At 42.9% G+C, this 25,635-nt stretch overlaps 1 protein-coding gene across 6 annotated transcripts in view; it reads right to left on the bottom strand.

Moving 5' to 3' along the window:
- Positions 1-25,635, bottom strand: part of DGKD (diacylglycerol kinase delta) — a 62,395-nt gene that overhangs the window by 18,439 nt on the left and 18,321 nt on the right. For 3 of the 6 annotated variants that reach the window (XM_037406858.1, XM_037406863.1, XM_037406857.1), the window contains exons 4-16: positions 12,088-12,192; positions 11,110-11,242; positions 10,130-10,236; positions 9,446-9,571; positions 8,267-8,369; positions 7,585-7,747; positions 5,413-5,521; positions 4,519-4,658; positions 3,698-3,782; positions 3,042-3,136; positions 2,842-2,941; positions 2,414-2,687; positions 603-764 (exon numbers count right to left, since the gene is read on the bottom strand). In XM_037406858.1, the coding sequence (XP_037262755.1) occupies positions 603-764; positions 2,414-2,687; positions 2,842-2,941; positions 3,042-3,136; positions 3,698-3,782; positions 4,519-4,658; positions 5,413-5,521; positions 7,585-7,747; positions 8,267-8,369; positions 9,446-9,571; positions 10,130-10,236; positions 11,110-11,242; positions 12,088-12,192 (1,702 nt within the window). Of the gene's footprint in view, positions 1-602; positions 765-2,413; positions 2,688-2,841; positions 2,942-3,041; positions 3,137-3,697; positions 3,783-4,518; positions 4,659-5,412; positions 5,522-7,584; positions 7,748-8,266; positions 8,370-9,445; positions 9,572-10,129; positions 10,237-11,109; positions 11,243-12,087; positions 12,193-13,890; positions 13,915-22,108; positions 22,250-22,561; positions 22,817-25,635 lie in introns of those variants that run through there. The other 3 variants (XM_037406861.1, XM_037406862.1, XM_037406860.1) reach the window with 3 other exon arrangements.

The following is a 25,635-nucleotide window of genomic DNA, read 5'->3' as shown; positions in this document are numbered from 1 at the left end:
GTGCAGCCAGAAAGCCTCACACACTGGAGGTACCAAAACGCCACGCGCAAATATTAGAAATGGAGATGAGGAAAAGCTGGTGCCAGCAGCACAACAGACAGGGTATTTGGCTCCCAGTCAATACTCAGGTAAGTTCCAAGTACACCCACAGTAATCAGGGATCTCTAACAGATTACTCACATAACAGTTATTAAAGCAAACTGGCTTCTATTCTCTGTCACCTGGAAAGGATGGCAGGGGCTTACAGGGAAATGTCATCAGACAGATGACATGAAAAATGTTCAAGACTGTCCTTGTCCAAGCACTGAAAGCCAAGAGAACCCAGATTCCTGGCTAAGATGCAAGAAAATTTCTGAATCCTAGGCTCCGTATGCTAAGATCATAGACCAGCCATCAGATATGTAGCGAAAAATTGGGGGTGTACGATGCGCAGGCTAGAGCACAGAAATGTGTAGGGCCTGGTTACTGAAAAGCAATCACTCAAAAATTATAGAAAAACAGAACTTGGAAGGTAATGCATGTAACGCTGCCCTCAATTTTTACAACTAACAGAACTGTAATTTGCAGGCAAGATCTGCATGGTGGCAGCCCCAGAACAGTACCTTTCCGCTGGCTCCTCCCTTTGGACACTCCATAGCTGCTGCTGTGTGATGACTGCAGGGGGATTTTGTCCTCGTTCCTCAGCTCCTTGCCCTCTTCAGAGGCTGAGAGACTAAGAAGGAAGCCCTCCTGCTCCTGGGTCTGGGCGTTCTGTTCATCTACAGCTGTAGGAAGAGAGAAAGCAGGTGAAGCGCCTCACAGCTCTTCTAGCAAGGAACACCTCCCACTGATGTAAATAACAACAGGATGGACTCTAAAGGCTCTAAAAGTGATGGGCTTCCATTTATTCCCATTTAGATGCTGCCAGAAATTCTAACCAGATGGACATCAAATGACTAATGAATTTTCTGTTTGCTTCAGCTGTACTGGGGCAATAGGATAAGCCACTTGAAAAGGGCACTTAGACACATGTCATCAGGAGGAAAAAAATAGCAGTGGGTAAAAAACAATAGAAAGGAAAGAATATAGCTTACTCTAGGAGAAGAAAAACAGTTTGGGGAAGTTGAACAAATACATCTGAAACATAACTAGAGTTTGCCGAAGAGCTGGTAAGAATTAAATGCTAGCTTGCTGCCTAACAAACCCAAAACTTCCTTTGCATGTAATCAACGGGCCTTCCTCCGCAGCAACCCCTCCCAGAGCACAGCCCTCAGTCATCTACCAGCTCACTGCCTCTGCAGGAGGATGAGCCCCTCTTCTTTCAGTCTCTTCCCCTCCCTTTGCGCTGACGCTGGAGCTCATCAAAGCTACCCACAAGGCAATCCAACCCACTAGCCCAGCAGAAATATAAACTCTTCTTGCTGGATCGAACAGATTGGTTGGGCTCCAAGAGAAGTGCGAGAAACATGAAGCTGACATAAGGTAAGCAGCAGCGAAGTGGGACAGCAGTGAGGTCAAGACCTCCACTTCACCAGCAGCAGGCTGTTCACTCAGCTTCCATCATCTCAAATAACTTCACCTTCAGGACAGGTTATATACAACAGTGCAGTGCTGGAAATCCAAGCAATATTGCAACGATCTGTAACTTACTAAAGTAGCTCTTCATAGTACATAGGTGTGCCTGGACGTCACATCTGCAACTTCAATGCTTTTATCTCCAGTAATAAGCTGTTAAGTACTTCCTTAGGTCTAAGTTAAACCACTGAGTTTATGACTAACATCTGGGAGACTGACGCTTTTCAAAGGAAATGAAACTTTGAGCTATGGGTGTGAGTGGCCGGAAGGGGGTAAGGGTCAAGATGTGGAGAAGAGGGTCACCTGCCTAGGAAGTCAATACCGGAACAGAACTGATTTGCACCAAGGTGCAGTGCTATAAGATTTTCCCTGTGACAAAGGTAGTTTAAGAAGCTCCTGCCCTCTCCTGCAGTTGCACCACTGCACTCTTTTGCTGGTCTCTATTATAAAGAGATTTCTGAAACAATCCAAATTAAAATACTTAAAATAATTTATTCTCAAGTATTTTTAGATCTGTTGCACAGCAAGGGCACACAAACAGTTGCGCTGACACAATTGTGGTGTGGGTGGGAACAGACAGGAAACGCAAATGAACAGAGTGTGGGAGGGTAGTAACTTCCGAAACCAGCCCTATGGGAGAGAACATACCTTCAACTTCAGGCTCGTTTACCGAGCAATGTTTCAAACAGGTGGGCTTGGCAGAGATGATGCTGAAACTAAATGGCCAGGCTTACTGAACAGCTTCTCTAGCTCAGGAAAGCTGTTTTTAATAAAGAACTCTACTCTCTTCTGGAATAAAGGAAATTTATACTTCTCAAAAACCTGTAACAAGTCACAAGCAAGACTCGTAAGAGGTTACCTTTTTCTGCATGCTCTATTATCTGACGAATGGCTTTTTTCAAGCTGTTGGCTCTCAACATGAGCTGTTCTCGGGGACGAAATATCTGGGGCCGTGCAGTACATGATGAGCCCACTGACCGGTCACTAGAAGAATCACAAGCGCTGCCTGACCCATCACCATCTTCAGTTTCCTCGGCAATGGTGGGAGGAGGGTTTGGCAGAGATGAAGATGCTTGAGATTCATCGTTCAGTGTCTTCAGCAATGAGTCCAGCTTCTCCTTCAGGACAGAGCACTATGAGGCGAAGAAGAACATTTGAGTACAACTAACAGTAGACTGGCTAGCTCATTCTTTTAGTGCTTGCTGAACTGCTGCTGTCCTAGTTCTCCAAAAACAGAGTAGTTTCCCACTTCAGAAGTAGAAACCCAAACAACTTTTCCAAATTTACCTTCCTGGCCATGACCTCTGATTCCTCTGAGCTTTCTGTTGCCTTCTCATAGGCCTTCCCTACTCGAGCCACAAAATCTTTCACTGTCTCACAAAGCACCCTAGACAAAGAAGGTAGTGAAAACAAAGTCATGCAAGGATTGTCTCCGGATTTTCACAGCGCAGCTTTCACTTAAGAGTAACTGTCTGCTAAGTACTCACTTGGCTGAGGAGATGACCACTGAGTGTTGGTCAGAAGTCAAAATTTTGGACAAATGAGCAGCCACAGAGTCTTCATAGAAGAGAATCTTCTGCACCTGGTGACAGTGAGAAACAAGCCACTGGGGTGCTGCTTCCCAGCATTACAACATATGCTATGTAACTCTGGCTCCCCAGACAGTACCTGTCATTCTACAGGTTCCTTTTGCCCTGGAAAAGTTATGTGGTCCAGGGCTCAGTTACTCACTGAAGACTTGAATCTGATGACAAAACTACTTCTGAACCTAGAATTCAGCAGCAGCGCATTTCTTAAGAGTCTGACCTATTGTGGATCTAAAACTGGTCTTTTATGACTGCTGTGCAGCTTTCCACAATTTCAACAACGTGATGCCATGACAGCAAATAAAAGTCAGTAATTTCTTCTCTGTCCTGTTCCAAAGCATCTTCTCATCCCTCATTATGGTTGCTGCCTCTGGTAACTCAACCTCCATCCTTCTCCATAACACTTCATTGACTTAAAGCCCCCTGATCTTTCTAGCTCCTGCTACACCCAAGTCATGGCTTAGGCCTGCTCCACTTAAGCTCAACCGCTGCCTCCTATCTTTTCTGTTCTGAGGTTGTTGCTCCCAGTCCCCTGCCCTCTGCATCTCACGAGGTACCTCAGAATCCTCACTGAAATCTTCAGTGACTGTGGAAGTGGAGGCCTGGCGAGGGAGTTTGGTTTCATACACCATGATGCTCCACCTGTTGAAAAGGAGGCATCATACTTGTCACTAGAAGGTAGATGATTTCCTCCTCTATCCAAAGGACCTAACAGGTTAGAACCTCAAAGCAGAACAAATTGCACTTTGGTTGGGGCGTGACTGATGTAGGGAAGCCACAGAGTTGCAGCAGAACTGCAGAAGGGCTGAACTGAAGGAAGAGGGCAGGATGATACCACAAACAAGTATTCTACAGCATAAGGAACTTCCCTCTCTTTCACAGAAATCCTATGGGCATTACTTGATTCAGTATAAAAGATGCTAAGATGCAACTCTAAAGACAAGAAGCATTTTTAAATGTACAAAGACATAAAGACGATTTCAATACTAGAAGTAAAGATGTACATTTCTGCACTCAGCTTTCATTTCTAAGCCAAACTCAAGATAAATTGGTTCAAATTTACAAAGAAAAAAAAATGAGCTTAACAAATAAATCATGACTGTAAGGGTGAAAATTCAATTGCTGAGAACTCTGGAACACAAGAGAGGACACTGGATGTCAGACAATTTCACTCATTACTATTCTGCAGCAGTGACACAGAAAGCCAGACTACCTTTTGCTGCTAAAGGGTGACAGAGGATTATCAAAAAAACCCCACATTAATTGGCATCAGTAAGAAGCTCAGCTGCTGGGCAGAATCCAGAACTGCCCAGTTCACCTGGAAGGGTCATTTCACCCAGCTCTTGAGCAGGGGAGGATGTTAGTGATGGTTACTCACCTGTCCAGCATTTTGGTACTGGCCCTCTCCAGCTTCTCCAGGATCTGCGGGAGCTGGGTATCATCATCACAAGCAGACCCCCAGCCTAAGACACGGGCAAGGTCATTCCCTGTTCCCAAGGGCAGCACTCCCAGCTGGCACTGCATCAGAGAAAAGGAAACCAAAACTGATATTCAAATGGGAAAACACAAGCCACAACAAGACTGATTCCTTACACAGACCAGTCATTGAGAAACATCTAGTCCCAGGGAGAGGAGGAACCAATTCGATGGGGAAAGCAGCCAGAAGAGCATGCAAGTAAGGAAAAACTTCCTTTGCTTTTCAGTTGTTAACTGAGGAGCACATTACAGCTACCATCTCAAGGAGCACCTTGCTAAAAGTAATCCCAGCTACAGACGTATTTATTTAACCATCAGGTGGTGCTATTGCTTTTTCTGTGAAATTAGCAGCAATCTCTCCAAGACAAAATGGAAACTAAACTCTGTATGATGCTTCTACTCCAGTGAGGTTTCTGTCTATCCCAAGCCTCAGAAACTACAGCACAAGAATTAAACAGAACAGATGATGAGCACAACTTGCGGAATTCCCAGTTTTCTAACTGCAGCCCTTTCTGAGAATAAGTCTCTGCTGGCAACAGAGCAGGAGTAACTCAGAGCTACTCCAAAAGCTGGATCTTGTCAGAGGGAGCTGTGGAGGAACACTAGAGATAGGAATAATGAATTAGCCCAGTACTGCTTCTTGCAGAAAACTGCTGCAAGAACACTGCTGTGGAAAGCTTTCAGCAGCTTCAGTCCTGGGGCAAGCTACATCTGTATGATCAAAGAAAGTCCTCGTCAACCCGTGCTGTTGTTATTACTCCACTCTTTCATCCAACCAAGCTGTTTGGGCAGGTACCTGCTTGTGAAGGTTGAGGCTATCAATTTCGGAGAGAACCCAGCCAACACTTCCGTCCCCACCGCAAACTAGAATCCGGAAAGTGTCAAATTTCTGGAATAAGCGTAAACTATGGACAAGGGAGAGAAAACAGCATGAGGGAAGAACAATCAGCTGTTACAGAAAGAAATGATAAACACTTCCGATCTAGGTAATAAACATGGCAGATTTGCTTAAAGTAGGCTCTGATTTTGCAATGAATGCAGGCCACTGTCAGATTACAATGAATTAAAATGATTATAAGTAAGGACTTATAAATACAGCTAAGCAATTTACAATGGCTATTCACTACCAAAATATGTCCCAGACATACTTCTTTACTAAAGCAGGACACTTTTGTCTGAACAGAAGAGGAAACAGGCATGTGATAACTGATTATCCATTGAATTTAATTCCTTTTTGCGGAATTGCTGTGTTCAACCTAACACTAGTTTTTTGTCACTGGAGCGCTCTGATGTCACTGCCTTCGCGCTCAAGGCCACACCAATTAAAGCAAAGCTTGAAGAGTGGGAACTTCACACAGTTGTTCAGTAAGCAGACAACTGCAAGAGGATTTAAAGCCTCACAAGCTTTAGTCCTTCTTCTGGGAAAGCAACGTAAATCAATGCTCTGGCGCCTAGTCTGTCCTGCAGGCAGGCAAACAACTCACCAGCAAGACAAGTGAAATTCTCTATTCACCCCTTCCAGAATATTAGAAACAACCTCCCCTTAAGCTGTTTGAAATCATGCTTCTTACTGAACATCTTCCACAACTACTGCCTGCTTTTATATTGGTTTCGTAAATTTTTTTTATTATTATTATTACCTAAACAATATTTGCTGTAGTACAAGAAAATCCTTATTTCTTCAAGTGTTGTTGACACATGAAAAAAGGTTATCAGAAATCACAACATCTTATGGTACAGTTTGACTGGCACCAGCTGAGAATATTTAAATTATCAAGAAGCAGCCTTTACATCGTACCATCATTTCCTTTTTAAGAAAGCATAGGAGAGCAGCTGTTTTAGAAGTCTGTACCACAGCTTGAGAAAATAATTGATTCCCTCCCTTCCCTTCTCTCCTGCTTAAAAGCAAAATTCCTCTCTACAGTCAGTCCAACAGAGGAGGAGAAGAAAAATATTTAATTTTAAAAGCTTTCTGTAAATTATTTATCAGCCAAACACATCCCCCTGGACAGCATGCTGCAGTTCTAAAGGCCAGTTTTGCAATGCACTATGGCAAGAAACCACAATAGTCCTCAGAAGAGCAGAACCTAAGGGTCACTCATCTAGGAGTGGACAGTCCCAGATTTAAAAACCCTGCACCTACAGGTCTTAGCCATAGACTTTGAGTCACGTTTAGAAAAATATGAAGGAGATCTACCTCGTGTTGGCTCTTATTTATATAAGAAGCACCTACTCATGACAAAAGTTACTCAAAATACAATGCAACAGAGAAACATTTGGAAGGGGGCAAACTAGAGACCAAACGTGTTTTTTTTAAACAGAGCTGCAGAAATACCCTAAAGGAATTTATTCCACAGCACTCACTGTTGGTTGTTTGTGGTTTTTTTTCAATCCATAGATATTCTAGTGGTAAATAAGCCTGAAATGTCACCTAGATCCCAGGGCAGTGCTTACCAAAAGCACTCCTAAGAGATGTTTTCCCCACATCACCATAACATCTTTAAGGGATGGAAGTTTCACATAGTTCCCAGGTAAGTTACTTCTTGATAAATCTCATTCAATAATATTCATTTGCTATCCGTGACGTTTGTCTGTTCACCCGCTTTAACTGAAGCTAACAGTACATCAGGATGCCTGCTACAAATCTGTCTGCTGACAAGTTTTATTCTGGTTGCAAGCTTGGTCTTCTTTCAGGGGAGTGTTTCTGGAATTCCCCCAAAACCCCTCAAGCTATCCTGCTGTTACCAATGAATGGAAATAATAACCTTTCTCAACATCATTTTTTTGTTTTAGCTAATCAGTAACACTAAACACAGAGAGTGGAAAACCCCTCAAACTTCCTACGTTTTCAATCTTCTCTGAGGAATAGAGTCCTTGTTACATTTGAAGATGAGCTTATAATCAAATAAATCACTTGTACTTTTCTGGTATTGCAAGGAATGTGTGCTTCCGTAGAATATCTGCTTACCCAAGGTGAGGTCCTCCATTCATGAGGTCAAAGACCTGCGCTGGATTCAGTAGCTGCTTGAATCTTCGTAGAAATTTTACACCCTGGTTGTCTCCACTTTTTGAGTTGACGAAGACCAACAAAGGGCTTGTGCAAGAAGGGGGACAAGTAGCTTTCCAGAAACCTGTTGGGGAAAAGGGGAGAGGGAGGAAAAGCCAAGATGTGAAGCTGCCGCATGGAGACAGAGTGAGCTAAAAAACCAACACCCCACACCCCAGCGCAGCTATGAAGAAGCTAATACTTTCCTTGTGCTTATGGCACTCACTGGGTAAACGCCAAATGTGCACAGCCCTGAATCCAGCACGAACCACACCTCATGCTGCCAAATGTCACACTTATCTCCTAGCAGTATGCCAAAATTTTCAGCTTTTCCAACCCTCCCAAACCGCTTCTGCAATATAGTTGTTCTCAATAAATTTTAACAGCTACATCTCAGTGAATACTGACGTTACAGGGCAATAAACCAAATGCAAAAGCAAAGCAAACCATTCACTGCCACACTTCAGCCATGTCTTCCAGTTTGGAATTTCAGCAACACCAAAATCGGAATTTTCAGTTGACAGAGCCTGGCATTAATAGTGTTAGCTGAACGGACTGTGATGAGAGGAAGATAAAGAAAGCGCTACTTACTGCCCATACTTACCATCTGAATCAATGCTGTTAAGAGCAGTAGGAGGAATGACAGATACTTTGCACAGCCCAAGAGGGCACTTGTTTGGCAACAACTCTTTACATGCTGTGTGTACCTGAAAATACCACCAAAAATATAATCAATCATTCAGACTCTTTTGGGCCTGAAGACACAACAACAAGAGGTTGTAAAGGAAGAGTAAGAAAGGAAGAGGGGGCAAATCCAAGGAAATGTCAATCAATACAGTTATTTTATGAATGATCTAATCAGTCTTCTACTAATTCTCCTCTTCCCTTTAGTGTGTAATTTTTCTGCCATTTGAATTTATAAGACTAGCACTTTGAGTGCTGAGAGGACCAGGTAAGAGATTCTGGGCTTTAAGCGCCTTCAAGCATCCTGCTTTCAAAATCCTAGCCTCAGTTGAGAGATCAGAAGTAGCAACAGAAGAAAAAGCTGGGAATTCAAGAAAACAAGAAAGCAAAAAACAAAGCAGGAAGACAGGAGGGACGTAAGAGGTAAGAGAAGGGATTACTAAAGCCACCCAAAAAAGGAAATACAAAGTAGAGTAGGGCGCTCCAATTATTTCTAGTACACGAAGACTGCAAGGTAGAGGGTTTGCTTGGGGTTTGGGCCCCTGCCCCCCACATTATAAACACATATTTCGTGATACTTCTCTTATTAATATTATAGACAACTGGAAACATAGCAAGATCTGCATCACTACAGTGGTTAGGCAAGAGAAACCTATTGCAATGGCAAGGGAAATTGCTATTATTAAAATAGCTCAGTATTCTTTCTTCTTTTCTGTTCTACGTTTTCAGCTTGTAGAAATTACAAATAACAGCTCCTTAAAACCCAACATCTCCCATGCCTGGGACACTGATTCATATCTAGTGTAATTAGATTCTTCTATAAAAGCTCGCTATCAAAAGAAAATAAGCTTGCAGATAAGTCAGATTCTTATTTCAAGTCTTAATTTTATGCATCACAGTGATACTTTTCAGCACAGATTTAAATTTCTATCTCTTGCAAGCTGTTTATCAACTGGAGAAAGAACAATAAAGTCCTTCACAGCAAATACTGGCAGCACATTAAGAGATTTCATTTTAAGTAAATGTCATTAAAAGAACACACCACAGAGCTGATCAAAGACTATCCTTTTACTGAAATTATCATGTTTATTCAACTTACCATGGCTTTGCACCAAAGGCAGCGCCAGTCTTGCAAACGTAGGACACTGCCACAGGTTTTATCACACACAGTGCATTTGGCACTCACAGGCAGGTTTCCTTCCAACCACTGATGTGGCATCGAGATCTGCAAATGGTACAGAGGGAGAGAGGCAACATGGACTTTCCAGAGAACAGCTTAAGGGCACAGGATGCACTATGGCACAGAGACATAGAGACAGGCGAGTCTTTATACGCACTGTTTAAGGACAGCAAAGGCAATTTCTAGAAAACACTTGACAACCTCTTTCAGCATTTTATGTCATGCTCAAGCACAAAGAGACCAGGTGACTCACCCCAGGCTACCCAGGAAACACTGACCTACATCAGACATCCCATATGCTAAGGTACTGTTCCAACCACTCATTCATCTTTTTTTCTGTGAAAACTCAGATTAGGTTCCCCATGCCTCCAATTTTCTAGCCTCAACTCCCCCAGTCCATAGCAGGAATCTCTTCCTATTAAGGAGTCCTCACTACCCTGGTTGGACTTTTCACACAGAATCTCATGCTCTGACAGTAAAGGTCTTTTCCACATCACTAACACGTAAAGGCAGAATCTGTTATTTGTACAGTGAAGAAAGCTGTAGAGCGCATGCCAGTGTTTCCATCAAGAAAAGGGTAAAAGAACTAAGACTAACGCCTACCCCATCTTCATCCTCAATGATATCCTTCCCAATAGAGGCCAGAGTTGTCCACTTGCAATTATTGGTTGCTCGCACAGCACATCGCTTGTGGGCTTTAAACTTGCACACTGCAGAGGAAAAGAAGACTATATTAATCCTGTGATTTTATGCCTCAGAACGCAAAATGTGGCAGTGTGTGCAAAAGCTTTCCCAAGTGACCATATTTGGCTCCAGAAGAAAGCATGGGCACACACTACCCTTGTTAGCACTGCCAAAACTATCAGCTCTAAGCGTACCAAGTAAGATGAGCTAGCTATTAATTCTTGCCTTGTCAGTTTTGCCAGTTGCTTGTACAAAGCTTAGTTATCACCTTGTTAACTTTGACATGATTTACAGAGTCATACACGCCTGCATCCTTTTACACAGTGTGGGTGTAACCTCATTCACGCTAGAAGTATGAGCACGTCTGCTATGCCAAAGCTGGAAAAGAATAACCTCCCGGCATTCAAATGCTTAACAAGAATGTTCTTAAAAATATGATTATTCTCATGAAAAAGAGTATTCTTATGACTCTTCATCTGATACCTCAGAAGTACGTATCTGTTCCCTTCAGAAGCATAATTTAATTAAGGGATGGCAGTATTTGTGTAAATGGGGAAAAAAAAAATATCAGCTATATTACTCTCAGGTCCAACACTAAAACCAGCATGAAAACATCATTGCAGCCATTATCCTTTTACAAAATGCCTAGACCCTGATCTTGACTTCTGCAGGAAAATTCTCTGTGAAGCCAGAGGGATTCAGCAGCAAAGGGTTTCAGCATAAGGCCCAGAAAAGACCTTCAGTCTCATACACAGCCTGTATCTCTATCCAGTGTACTATGCAGCATTTTTCTACATCTTTTTGTAGACTGTTAACATTCCTCTTCAGTTATCTCTGGAACATGGCACTGAGCTATGAAGATGGCACTCCCCAAACCGGAGACAAGAGAGCACGTTTACCTTCACATGAGAGCCCATGCGACGTGACTCCAGATAATGCCTCCCGACACACATTGCAGTACGTTGGCCGAGCATGTGAGCAGGCGTACCAGTTATGCATCCCTGAGAAATGGTCCATGCTGTACTGGGTAGACTAGCAAAATAAATGTATTACAGCAAAGTCTAAAGTGGAACAACACAACTTTCTTTCCTTAAAACAAAGACTTGCACATAGCAGTCAGGAAAGGCAGAAACAGAAAACCTCTGCTAGGGAAGAGTAGGCCGTGTACACTTTATACACACTACCTGCAGCTCAAGAAGGTCTTTAAGCCAGAAGAGACTACTTGAAGAAGCCACACCTTCACTCCTGCTCCTGTCCCACCTCCCATCCTTGTCTCGCTACAAATGAGCGTAGTGAAATGAACCGGAGAAGTTATCAGCTGTGGAGTTGATCCTTCCCTTCCCTGGTTTTTTTTTGTTGGATTAAGTTTTCAGCCAGATGAATTCCCTTGACCTGGTTTATTGTGTGGCAGAGGAATGCTTGTGCCAGCATAAGGGAGGAGACAACAGGGAGACAAGCATCACAGTAGGGAAAACAAAAGACAGCTCCTTTTGGTGGCAGTGCTGGTCTAACTACAGCCCCAGAAAGCAAACAGATGCACTGAAGTAAGCAAAATACTGACCAAGCAAGACGTGAATTAGGACAAGGAGGGTAACTGAAGAGTAAAAAGACAATGGGCAAAATGTGTTTCACAACCTACCCATACTCTGAGAAGTGCTCTCACAGTTACCAAGGGAGAGTATACAAAGCCACAAGCATTCTTTGGAGAATTACTTCAGTGAATCCGGGATAGATTTTACAGAAAGCTTAACGCCATGCCCATTACAGTCAATAAAACCAACTTCTATTAAGTTAACTGGAAGCTGACTCCAATCTCAAAACAAGCTGTTATTTAGAATACGAGACACAGAGTGCAAAGGAACACATTTTCCTATTACCTCAAAATGTTCACGGTTTTGTACAGTCTTCAGCGCTGCAATCCAATCTTCCATCTCTTTTCTGTTATCAGCACAAAGGATGAGCTTCCGACATGGAGTGATAATCTGAAGAGTGAGAGAAAATTAATAGTGTGTATTCTGGGCATGTCAGTGACAGAACAGAGAACACGTTATCACTAGTATAGTCTATTGAAGCTATTTTCAGAGGCAATGAGCTGCACAACAGAGCAGAGGTTATTTGTACCTTTCAACCATACTTCTCTTCCACTGTAACATACCCTAATTTCTTCACAAATGTGCAGAACCACAGACAGCTGTCATTCCCTGTATTGAATCGAGTAAAGAAGTCTCTCACCCCCAAATAACAGCACAACACAAATCAAGCACAGGGCAGTGGGAGTGAATATATTACACGTGCAGACCTTGCATAAGTTTTTTGAAGTACTTAATGACTTTTTAAACTGGCAACACCATTAAAACATTTTGTTAACAACATAATATATCAGTTTTTAGCAATTAATGAATTAGATAACATACTCCGTAACATCATACTAAAAATCTGGTTAAGAGTCATGACAAGTGGGGAGGGGGGAGGGGAGAAATCAAACAAAATAAGCAATCCAGAAGAGAAATCACTGTATTTTGAACCCTCATGTTTCCTGAGGCCTCGTTCTGTTTATTACATGAGAGATATTCCAACAAATGTTCCGCTAGCAGCTTGAGGCTGCGGTGAGTTTGCCTCCCTCTAAAAATACTGTCCCTCGAGTGTGTTTCTAGCATGGGCTAATTCCCATGCATTAGCTGCCCTGTGTTAAATGAACAGCTCAATGTTTTAACAAACCGGTAGAAGCCGCAGAGTGGCAGAGGCTCCCCTCTGCCCAGGAAGGCAGGCAGGTCCCTGCACACCTCCCACCACTGCTCTCTCCTTTGGGCAGCTGGAGGCAGCAGAGAGAAATGAAAGCTCCCAGCTCTTCAGAGGGCCTTACCTGCTGTGCGCAGGGCTTCCCATCCAGCTGGGGTCCAGACTTGACTATAAATCAACATTTATTCTTCTCAAGACAAAAGTCTTTCTTCCCCACACTGCAGTTATCTCACTAACGCTGTCTCTTTGTGCCTATCTCTATTTCCATCAAACTAACTTCTTAAATTAGACCAATGCTTAAGTGTTTGCAAGACCTGGATGTAAGAAAAGCTGCATTACAGTTGAGCACCATTAACAAAAATCGAAACGTTCCCCTTTACGTCAACTCTAAAAAATTGCAGCAGCCCAGACTCTCCTGCACCCCTCTACATTTTGTACATGAAACAAACTGTCTACATCATCTGCTTTTCCAGCAAATTGTACCCTAACATCGGAAATAATGGATGAAAAGGAACTGGGATTGTGTCAGGTTGATGCGGTCCGTGTGACTCCGGCCAGCATGCAAACACAGTTTTATTAATGAACACTAAAAAACCCACACACATCACCCCAACACATGACCCCTGTTAATCAGCATTTCCCAGTCCGTTTCTCACTTCTCTCATTATCATTTAGAAAACAGATTAAAAATAAAAACCTCTGAAGTTGAACATCAAACTTTTAGCTGATGTTGAAGTGCCTCAGAGCATCCACGGAGAAATGTGTATATAATGTCAACAAAAAAGATACACCTGTAAATTTCTGCTTTATTTTAAGCTCTTCAATTTTCAAAATATATTTCTTTTCATAGGATAGATTGCAGCATCCACCTGCAATAATTACCAAGACCTAGAAAAGGGTGCTATGGACACATTATGTAGGCAATGAATGGAGCTAAATACCTTTTTAAGGCAAGGACCGGCCATTCATATTAGACACAAAGTTTTGGCATGGAGCATTCTATCTTGGACAAAATGACCTGATCTGTATCAACTGTAAGCAAACAATTAAGCAAAGACATAAATATTTACAATTTTCTAAAAATAAAACTTTGAAGAACTCCTTCCCTCTTCCCTGACTTTTCCTTTGAACAGTTTCAGCTCTGATAAAATTTATTCCCAAAGAAGGTAATCACAGGAATCTTTCTTTTTCCTTGGGAAAGTGGAAAAGAGGGCAGTTAACTGTGTTTCCATTAAAAACTCTGCTATGTAAGAATGGCTACCTCAGAGAAACATTTTATGGAACTTGAAACACTACTGCAAAAAATCAGCGTGGTTAAGAGAAAAACGAGCAGCATCTCTGAAGTCCTGCTAAGAGGAAGAAGCAGCTTTTTCCCTGGAAGTAAAACCAAGTTAAAATAATTTGTTCAGACATCACATGACCTCACTTTATTCAGGCAGCAAAGCCAAGAACATCTGTAATTGCATATGTACAACAGTACCCTATGTAAAGTCCAAACATCCTTGGACAAAGCACCCAAGGACCTTTCATCACTTTAAAACCAGCTTTTCCTAAGTAACCACCAACAAGCCACTGGCACGCTCTTGGCCAGCGGGGAAAAATTAATTTAAAACAGTTGGTAAAATTGGTTTATTATAATCACGATCCTGTTTCAGAACACTCCTATTCAGTGCTGTCCCTCTTCCTATTCTTCTTTTTTGGTTAAAAAAAAAAGGGGGGGGGGGAGAAGAAAAAAAAAAGGCAAATGCAAAATACATAGTATCATTTTTAAATCACCTTGGAAGACATGAAATCTAAAATACTGGCACAAAATAAGGAAATGCAGACAACTCCTTTGGTAAAAATTCATTTCTGAGGCTACTGATTTGCTGGATCACTGGAGAGACTGTCCAATATAGAAATTCACTAACTCCTCCTTAAGTCACCTGCTGCATCATCTTAAAAATCCCCACATTCAGTGTTGGACCATCCTCTGTTCAAAGAACAAAGTTAAAGTTTGTAAGACAAGAGGACAAATAAAGAGATCAAGAAGACTTATACTTTAAATTATTCAGAGTGAGTCATGGAATTAAAATAAAGGGTGTATTGTGTAACTACAAAACTGCAAATAAAACGTAACTTCGTGCAAGATAAATCTCTGAAGAGCATTCCCCATGAGTCAGTTCTAAAGCAACATCTGCATTGGGATTTACTGGTATCATCAGAGATGGGAAAGAAAAGATGACAATCTCAAACCTCACTCCTAGTCCAAGGAGGAGAAATTTGGTCAATTCAGGCTTCACTGTGAAGGACAGATAAGATTTTAATGTTAACTAGTATAACAATTCTTTGGGGAAATTAAGAAACCACACAAACCTGTTTTTCTGATTAAACATGCAGTGGTGTTACAGTTGAACATTTTAATGAGGATAATTAGGAATCCAGAAACAGGTTAACAGTGACACTTCCTTTGTGGAATGGTTCAACTGTTCTCGCCTGTCACAGAGCCTCACGCCGGTACCTGGCGAGCCTCAGACACTGCTGCTCTCCCTGCACTGCAGGCTGCCGCTGGGCTCTGCCTGCGCGGGCTGATGTGCAACAGGCACGCCACGACACTGCTCCTGAACAAGAGCAGAGCTGAGATGAACAGAAACGTGCTCTCACTCACAGGGAAACAAAACCACTCATCCCACCACTTGCACCTCCTCCTATTTGAGCCGGTAATCTCAATTCCAGCCATCCACCTGTTGCAGGATGCTAACAGAGGGAGAAAGGGTATTGCATACATCATGCTGTCTAGATGAGACCGAGGATCAATCTAATGTCTCGCACCAAACAAAAAGTAATTCTTGTCATCTCCAAAAGAAGCCACAGCAATCTTCCCCCTGAAAAGCTGTCCTTTCCCAGCCAGGGAGCGCAGGGTGTTTGCTCTCAGCTACAGGCACAATGAGCCGATGCTCTGGAACATGAGGCTTGGTTATCCCTGTTGGCAAACGTAGCTAGAAACGAGCATGGTCTAGCTATTTTTTTATGTTCCGGCTACGGCTTTTGACTAACATCCTGGAACAGTATATTCCACAGGATGACGACGCACTAGGTGAAGTAGCATTTCCTTTTATTTGTTCTAAATTTACAAAGCAGTAATGTCATCCAGTGACCTCTTGTTCTCATATAAACGGAGAGCACAAAAACAACGATCTGATTGCTTTTGAGTTAGGATGGAGGCTGCTTTGCTAGGAGTTTAAAAAAACACAATAAAAAGTTTTAAGATTTATTTATAATCTCATACATTTTTGGCCTGTTTGGAGATTGGCAGAAGTCTGAGTGTTCCTGCCCTGAAACAGCTCAGACTTTTATCTAGATATGAGCAATTACGTAAATTAAAAGTGCTTGTTCTTCCTAAAAAGGGAATATTAAAAAATAACATACTTTTTTGATCTTAAATGCTATTGAACTTTTGGATGTGGTTGCTTAGATTTCACTGCTTAGTAGGAACTGGATGCCCAGATACCCCTGTGCCCAAAGCTCACCACATGGTGACTTTATTGAGACCTAACACCGACCAGCAAAAGAGCTCAACAGTCACGGGGAAAAAAAGCTGCCAATCCCTCTAATCAGTCCTGAAGAGCCATTAGGACAGATGGGAATGGCAGGAAGGCTTAAAGACATTTCAAATCAGGACACGGCTTAATTTACAAACTCCTCACTGCATGTGAAACCCCAGAAATTTATTTTGCAAGAATTATGGTGACAGTCAACTACCCACCAGGTCACCCCTTGCAAAGCTCTGTGCCCTTTATACAAATCTCAAGCCTATTAGAGAAACTCTCAGTTTTCAAGCTTGCTCACTCTAAATCTAAAAAAATCTAAATCTGAAAAAAACCCATGCCTTCACTGGCTGTCTTGTGCAAATACTGCTGCTCCCTTGACACTTCTCCAAAACCTTCCTTCATCTCCTCCATCTCTTCCTCACACAGCACATGCCCTCTTACCAGTTGTTAACCCCACCCCTCATGTTGACCCACACTCCCCTGTCCAAAACTAACACATTTACTGACATTTTGGATCAGGCCAGCTGGCATACAACAGAGCCAACCAAAGAAAATTTCCCATTTCACATTCTAAAAATGGACTGCATGTCCCTGGATGTCCTTCCCCAATGAACAGCTGTGAATAATTGGATTAGAAAGGCGATCCAAAACAGACTCCCTCTATTAGACCAAATTTTAAATTGGTATCTGCTATACTTCACCCTTTGGTGTTTTGCTGTACTGAGCAACCTTCCTCCGCCCAACAGCAGGAGCATAAACTTCATTCTCTGGTCTTGCTGCCATCAAAGACAACTTTATCATCTCTGCTCACTTCCTCTTTCAGCATTTTCTGGCTGCCCAGAAACTTCTCAGCAAAAAACTGACAGTCTGGCCAAACATGTATTGGAACTGTTTGTTATCTCAGTGACCACAAAAGACGGCAAAACAAGTTAAGATCATACTGGCCCAATCATGGAGCTGGCTGAAGAAATGCTCTGGGGGAAGGGGCGGGGGGGCAGGGGGGCATACAACTTTGCTAAATATAGTTTTTCTGATGTGATACATTTTTCAGAGTGGCCAAAAGTGGGTCTATGAGAACACCTGCTCATTCAACTGCTTCCTTTTACTCACATCCTGTTCAGTTACAGTCTTATGTTCAAAGGTGCTAGCCATGAATTCCCCAAAGAGATCCTGGATTATCCCAAACAGTTGATGATTTGGGTACGACAACAGGAATTTCTGGAGCTCAAAAGACCTGAGAACTGCAGCTAGAAAAAAATTAAAATAGCTGCAAGAACAGTGCTAGGGCAGGCAAAAACTTCAGCTTGATCACATATGGCAAAGGCAGGGAAAACGTCCACCATCTGTAGTTAACTGCTAAGTCTGCTTTTGTATAGTGGAATAAGCTCTTTGTATCCTATGAACCCAAAAACTCAGAAGGAAAATTGGGTGAGATTGCAATGAGGACCCAGCCATTTTATCCCCTTCAGCTCCTGTTCCAGCAACAGCAGTAGAGAAATAAACACTGCTATATGTTAACACGCCTTGCCTGTGCTGATCAGCAAGATTCACAAACCAGCAAAGTCACTGTATGTTTCAAACACTACTGCTGACCTCACAGAGGGCAAAATGGACCAAGTGTGGATCAAGCCAGTGCTACTCCCTCAGCAAATGCGCAATGTCAAAAAGAAGGGAGAGTAAAGGAAAATGAAATATGAGTTTCAGACTCAAACCAGTCTTAAAAGCCTGTCTCATTGAAGTCAGTTTGTGAAACATTCTGGAGCTGAGCATCAGGCCAGCAAAGCCTTAGACAGCAAGACAGCATAATTTTAATAAGTCTCTATAGTTTGGAAGAGCGAAATAATACAAGTATCAATGCTTAGACTCATGGGGGACCGAGGCTTGCCTTCCTCCACAGGCAACATCCCTCTTCTGATCATCAACTCAGCTTTCACTCAGTTTTGCCAGCAAATTCAGTCCTGTTAACCCACTGCAGAAGTCAGTCAGAGCTCTCTAGAATTGCACCAATTCTCTTTCCTCAAAACCTGATGCTACCCTGAAGGTGAAAGAAAAAAGAACTTTTTCATATGACACTGGGGAAATGCACCAATTTTGTATTTATTTTTATAATGCAAGATTTTTTATTCCCTGCTATAAATGACCACCTACCACCTATGAAAACTCTAATTTCCACCAAATAAAACATATCATTAATGTTCTTATAGCTGTGTCAAATTCTGCCTTTTTAAAAAAATAGCAATAACAGGATCTTCCTCAAAGCCTTACATGCCCAAATCTCTGTTTACACTATACTGGGTTATCTTGCCCCCAACTTCCACATGGCTGTTTCACCTTGATTTTCAATCTGTAAAATCCAGGACAGCGAATTTCCATAGGAAAATAGGTACAGCACATGGTGTGGTCTCCTTAGGACCATTTTTACATTATTAGGTTCATTCATCTTGCAATATGTACCTTGTCTGCCGGGAGTTGCACATAACAAGCGCATCTTCTCTGAGCACTGTCATTGGCACTTACTGCCGCTATGCCGTACCCGCAAGATCAAGCTCAACTCATGCTGACCCCCCATCTGTGCTTTCTCCTAGTCCCTATCTTCCCCAATGCTGCAGCAGAAAAGCAGACCAGACAGAGCGTTCCCTGGGAAAATTATCATCTCTCATACCAGGGTCACATTCCTACATGCTTCTGGAAACTCTTGTTTCTAAACAAGGCACATTCCTGTTCTTGGCAATTGGTATGAGGAGCACAGACAAGGAGAGAATTTTAGGACTTTTGCAGCCACTTAACAGATGTCAAAACCTAAAGTATGCAAGGTCTTTGCCACTGTTAGCAGGTAAGAAACGCAGACAATCCTGGTAATTTGCGCATATTAATCACTGGAGATCTGCACGGATGGCACAGCACTGAACAGGAACCAACAGGGCTGCCATGCCAAGTGCCAGTGCATCTCAGCACAGCTCTGTTACCCACCCACCCTCCCCTTCACACAGCAGATGCACACACACATCCCTTCTTCATCTGTTTTCCAAGGAAAGGAGTTCCCAAACAGAACTACCCTGTTCAGAAAGGGCAGCACATCTGGGAAGGCAAAGGATACTTCAGAGAAACCTTGCTACCCACTCAAACAGAAGCAAAACCATGAAGAGCAGAGGGGCAGGTCAATGTTCCCCAGTGGTAGAACTGCCGTCTCAGTGGGCTCATACACATCAAGGCTAGCAGCTAATAAATCACAGGACTGAGCAATAAAAGACCTTGTCCACGGTAGGAAAATGACCTGTTACTGACAGCTTATTGTTGGTAACAGCTCCTCACAGCCCCCTAACCCCAGCCCTGTTGAAAAGAGGCTGGTAGCTAGCACTACAAGAAATAAATAGCTTTCAACAGCTTGATGAACCCAGTAGCTTTCCACACTGGGTCACCAGGCAGACAAGTCCCGTTTCATGCACCACAAGCACCGCAAGTAGAGAGACCTCATTTCTGCAAACAACATTACCAAGCCTCTCCCTGCCTGTCAAAATGACCAGAGTAGAGATAAAGTCTTTTTTTTTTTTTCCCAGAGCAGCTTCCACGTAAAACTAAACCCATCACATTCTCAAATGACCTCCTGTTTACCACAGGTTGTTCCACCTTCGTGTCCTCACCTGGAAGGGGTAGAGGACACTGGAATCTGCAGTCTTGCTCAGGAAGGTAGATAAAACACCAATACAGCACAAAGGTTACCAAGAGCAAAGAGATTATCAAACAAAAGCTCCTAGTGTTCAGGCACAAGGGCAGCAACAGACACTAATTTCAAAGCAGTAAACTTCCTTCTAGAGAAACAAAAGCTCGTCACAAACAGCTGCCTTCACTTTCCAGCTCTCTATCTAGCCTGTCCCACAGTAAAATACATAAAGCTCAGCCTGACCTCCTTCCTTTACAGTAGCTTCATCTTTCTCAAAAACTTCTAGCATGTTTTGGGGTCATTCTGTAAAGTACAGTAGCAATCGCCAGATCTCTCCACCCACAGCAACTTCTTCCAGACTCACTAACTCTTCTTCCATATTTATCCTCTCTTAGATGGTTTTGCTCCGGATTTTTCCTTCTTTTGTGCAAGCACACTAATGACCAGCTCAGGAGGCTGCATTAAGAGTCCTAAAAATCCTTGACACGAAAGGGTTTTAAAATGACTATCTTCACTAACACTGACTCAGAATGGTCTGTTTACCAAAGGGCCTTTTCTCAAGATGAAAAAACTGCAGTGAAGTCTGGATTACAAACTACTAAAATAGCAAAGTATTTTGAAACTGCAGCGGTTCTGACAGGAAATGGGGACCGAGCTGCGCTTAATGAAGGGCGGGGGGAAAAACAGCAGAGCGATCCTGGACATGGCAATTCATGGCTCTACTCGTATTTTTGCTTGCTTATAAAGGAAATTCTGACAGCTGCCAATATAAACAGAGTAAGAGCACAAGCAGAGAGTGTACAATTCCTAAATGTGTACACACATGGGTGTGGAAGAGACAACAACCCCCAGTAAAGCCTGACTTCCCAATATGCACTCTAATTTTGTCAATTTGGAGAAGAGAGTTTAGAAAGGAGGGAAATCACCATCCCTTTCATGAGTCCCTCTTTTCTGCTCTTTCCCTTCTCCAAACCTTAACAAGGCAATCCATGCCTGTGTCCAAAGGAGCAAGGTGAAGAACGAGCTCACTTGGTGACTGACTCCTCTGTGTAACTACGCCCCCAGACTAGTAGGTCTTTTTGCCCACTTCTGACAGCTGATGTCTTCCCTCTGGGTCCCTCACCCCCATGCGGAGGAAGGTGGGGAGGGAGATCCCCTCCCTCACAGGAATCCCAGTGACTCCCTGCCGCATACATTCAAGCCCACCTTTTCAAAGGGTTGAGAACACACGGGGCAGTTTGGAGAATCTGTGCAAGTGTCAAACCATGCAGATTTCCCTGATCGCTTATCAGCCCAAGCTTGAAGTCCAAGCCTGACTTTCCGCAAACAGCCTGTAACAAAAGTTCTTATATTCTTTCTCCTCATAAAAATAAGTCACATGCTCTTTCTCAAAGCTTGTATTTCAAACGAGCACAAATAACCTCTGATCTGGGTTCCTCTTGTTTCAACAATGCCTTACAGGCACACAGCTCCTGCGCTAGACACAAGCGGCAGACTTTTTGCCTGAAACGTAGCTTCAGCAGCTCTGGTCACTCTTTCAAAACCAAACTCTTCAGAGAAGACTGCACTCGCTGCTAAAAAGGATACATTTTCACTTAAAAGCACTAACACAATTCTACTTGACACAAAATCACAGAAGAGGCAAAGGCACTTTCACTTCATTGTGAAATGAATTTGCAGACATCAACAACATACTCTCCCCATCAGGAAGCACCCTCAGCACTTTCATCTTTTGTTAAAGTTCAAACACTTTGCCCTGGTTTTAGGAAAGGTTAATTACTCCAAAACAAAGATTCATGCTATTTCTCCACAGCATCAACAAGCCCTGGGACAATAAAGTAAAAATACAGAGTCTGAAGGAGATCAGAGTGTCACATAAAACTTCACAAGACAGAAACCGGCATCTTTGCTGCTGTATAAAGTCAGTATTAAGTAACAAGGCTGTGATAACAAAAAATTGTAGCACACCTCAGGCTTCTGTACAGCTGGAGAATGACATCCACACTGCTTCTCAGAGATGACAGCATGCTCTCATTCAGGAGCACCAGCAAATTCCCTGTTCCTCAACCTACCACAACCATTGTCGCCTCATGTTGTCATGCAAGTGCTCTGAAAGAGAGGTATTACACTAATCTCAATACTTCCTCTCTCCCGTAACATTGGTCAGGGTGAATCATCAGTTAATAAATAGTATTTCTTAACTGATGGGCGCAGCATTTCCAACAGCACCACAGCACATTTCCCTTTACCCCAGTTCTGCAGAACTCCTCTACATATATTCACACAGGAGCGAACATCTGAACCGTAAGAGCTTATAGCAAACTTATTCCGAAGAACCTGAGCTCCTGATGATCTGTTATGCTGACACGGGTGCCATGTTTCTCAATGCTCAGTCCAGAAAACTCTGACTCCTGCTCTTACCTTTCATGTTCAATCTTCCTCTAAACTAGTGTCCAGAGCAGCCTACTCCCTCAGAAAAAAACCTAAACAGATTGCTTGACATGCGATTAATAGGATTAGTCTCCTCTGTGGTCAGTCTTTTTGAGCTATGTTCCACTTGCCACAAGCTGATTAGTTGTCTGCTTAAGGAGGAGCTGGGATAAGTTTCCTTCTGACGGCAGTGAAGTGGAGAGGCAGGCGCTGACTGCAATAATATGCTGTTTCCTGTCTGCGACTGAGCTGAGAGGTACTTCCCAACAGAAAAGGCTTTACAGGAGCTCAGGAGTTCAAGCTCCACCTCTTCCAGTGAAGAGCCTTTAACTACGGAGGAGGGGTCAACAGCATGGCTCTTGGCTCCCAACAACATGCTCTGATTAAAGCATCAGAAAGAAGAAATCAAACTACACGCATCTCTCTCTACAGAGAGGAGCTTTCTCCTATGTGAATCTCAAAGCTCTGAGTAAGATGCAATGGGAAGTGAATGTTGTAATTCATATTATGTGAATGAGGGTGAAAGTCCACACCACCACACCACCATTTGCTAGCAATAACTGGAAAACATTTACAAGAACACCATGTGAGAATCATACCAAAACACAAAATACACACCTGCAAAGAGCTCATGTCCTTCCTAAACCTTCTCCTGTTGATGACAGATGGTTTTTTTACTGTTAAAGAACACTATTTTAGATTTTTTTTCTCCCCTTTAGCTTTACACAAGTCCTGCAGAAGTCAGGAAAGGGTCAATGAAGTGAGAAGGACTCACTCCACCAGCTGTGACAATTGCATTGAAGGCTGCAGGCTTAATTCAGTTGGCAGCTTCTAGAAGAGCGCAGATCTTCAGCCAACACACCAAACTGAGAAGTAAGAATTTGGTCATCACACAAACATTCAAAAAAATGGGCCTAAGGAGATGACCCAAAGTCCTTTCAGAGACTCTCGAGAGGATCGCTGTGGTGGCGTGAGCAACAGACAATAGAGCGACTGGTATGCCCCCACCCAAACCTTACAGGTTTCATAGGGGAGAACGGGCATGCCGGATGGTTCAGGTCCATGACACAGGTAAAGCAATAATTTTGAGAGAAGTACCTCCAAAACCCAGGCTTCCTGGCATGATCTAGAGAAAAGAACTATTCCAGGTTCAAAGCATGGATCTCATCTGCATCGTGTATTTTGTTTGAATGCTCCTGAAGCAACTGCAGACTAATGCATTAGGCAGGAACATCAACAAATCAAGTTACCGTGACATTGTACTGTCCAAGAAAAAATCTTTCATGGAAACAGCTGAAGTCTCAGTGGGAAGACCCAATGCACCCAGCGTGGTCCCAAATCATCTGCTTTTCAGAAATCACAAAAGGTTATGAGGGTATGGCTGGGAAAGCTCTGCTCAGACATCAGGGTTAGGCTTTGACCTCACCCATACAATGCTGCTGATCTCTATTTCCTAAGGAGGACAAACGTAGGCACACAGTGATGGCAAGAATCCAGGCTGGAAGTTGTCCACTCTCTTTTAATGAAATGGGTCTGAACTACCAGGACAACATGGTTATCATTGAGTTTGTACCGCAGCAGATCCTCCCTAAAGCCTCGTGAAAGACAGCAGCCCTCGGCCAATCCACTGGTGAGAGATGTATCTATACGCCGGGCATGAAGGGACCATACATGGAAAGAACCAGCCACTTAAAGTCCAGACATCCCAGAAGAATTTACCTTCTAGACAGATGACCTAGAAGGACAGAGGTAGCAGAATTGTGACAGAATCAGCAAATATTACATCTACAGCTCTCCTGAAAGAAGAGAGGCCTGGTGCAGGGCTGCTCATGATTTGCTCCCAGAGGCTTCCTGCTAAATAACTCCCAGCCACACTGCCTGACCTAAAGGAACAATAGCTAAACATAAAGCTTTTCCTTTACACCTCTCAGGGGACAGAGCTGTACAACATCTTAAGCTCAAAGATGCCCCTAGTCACATGCTCCCAGCCCATTCTGTAGCCACATATCCACTACCTCCAAGTAGCAGTACTGAAAACTGTCCCCACTGCAAAAAGGATACACTTACTGAAGAAATCTGTGCAAAATTAACCAAGTAAACAACAGTGGAACCTGTATTACACGCGTCTTTTTAGAGGAAGAGGTATGAGTCTTAATACTCACTTTTCTCGCTCTCCTGCCTGCTGACAGCAAACAAATTAGCTGTCAGACTTATGTCCTATGTAAAAAGGTTTACTGCCAGCTCTATTTTTTTACCTTATTCCTCTGTTTATGCAACATACCTTTGTGGGCATCATGCTGTGGTTTTCTTCTCTCATGGCGTTGCCTCCCCCCCCCCCCCCCCCCCCTCCTTACTGCCCTTTCACCCATTTCTCATTTGCCTGGTCACTATTACCTCTTTGCTTTGGATCCACAATTGCTCCTCTGAGTGGTTTATCTAGCGTTTTTGTTTCCCGTCTCCTTTGTTGGTACCTTAGGAGTGTCATTCATGCAACCTGACCTGCAGAATCTATACACTAAGCAGTAGAGATGGCTGGACTGAGGATGAGTTCCCTCAGAAAGAAACCACTCTTCTGTAAATCCCAAACTACCAGCTTCCATTGAAGAAAACACAGAAACAAAACCAGAACATCTGAAACTCCAGAATAACTTGTATCTGCTATACAACACCAAATGTTGGATGTTTTCAGCTTAGGATAAAAACTCAATAGTGAGTCCCACTGATTTGAAATAGGAAGAAACATGCATCAAAGAACTCTAAATTTTAGAAAGGAACCAAGCTGGGAAGATAGAGCAGGGGAACAGGTCACCTACAAGAAAGCCAAGAGAAAATTGCAAGACTGCAAGGAACCCAAAGCACTGACAGCAGTGATGTGGCAGACCAAACAACAGCAAACTTCTGATTTTCTAAGTATTTTTATAGCTCACGGTAAACCACAGTCAAACTCCTCTGTAAACATGACAGAAAGAGTAGATAGAAATTAAGAGGAGAGATGATTTTCTTGAAGTTTACCTGAGCCCCGTGATACAGTGATCAGCTGGAAACAGTGCAAAATACCTGCTACT

The sequence above is a fragment of the Falco rusticolus genome, chromosome 13 (assembly GCF_015220075.1).
Source record: "Falco rusticolus isolate bFalRus1 chromosome 13, bFalRus1.pri, whole genome shotgun sequence".
In the NCBI taxonomy this organism is placed as follows: Eukaryota; Metazoa; Chordata; class Aves; order Falconiformes; family Falconidae; genus Falco; species Falco rusticolus.
Note: the sequence above shows the minus strand (reverse complement) of the source record. Positions and strands in the feature narration are given on the sequence as shown.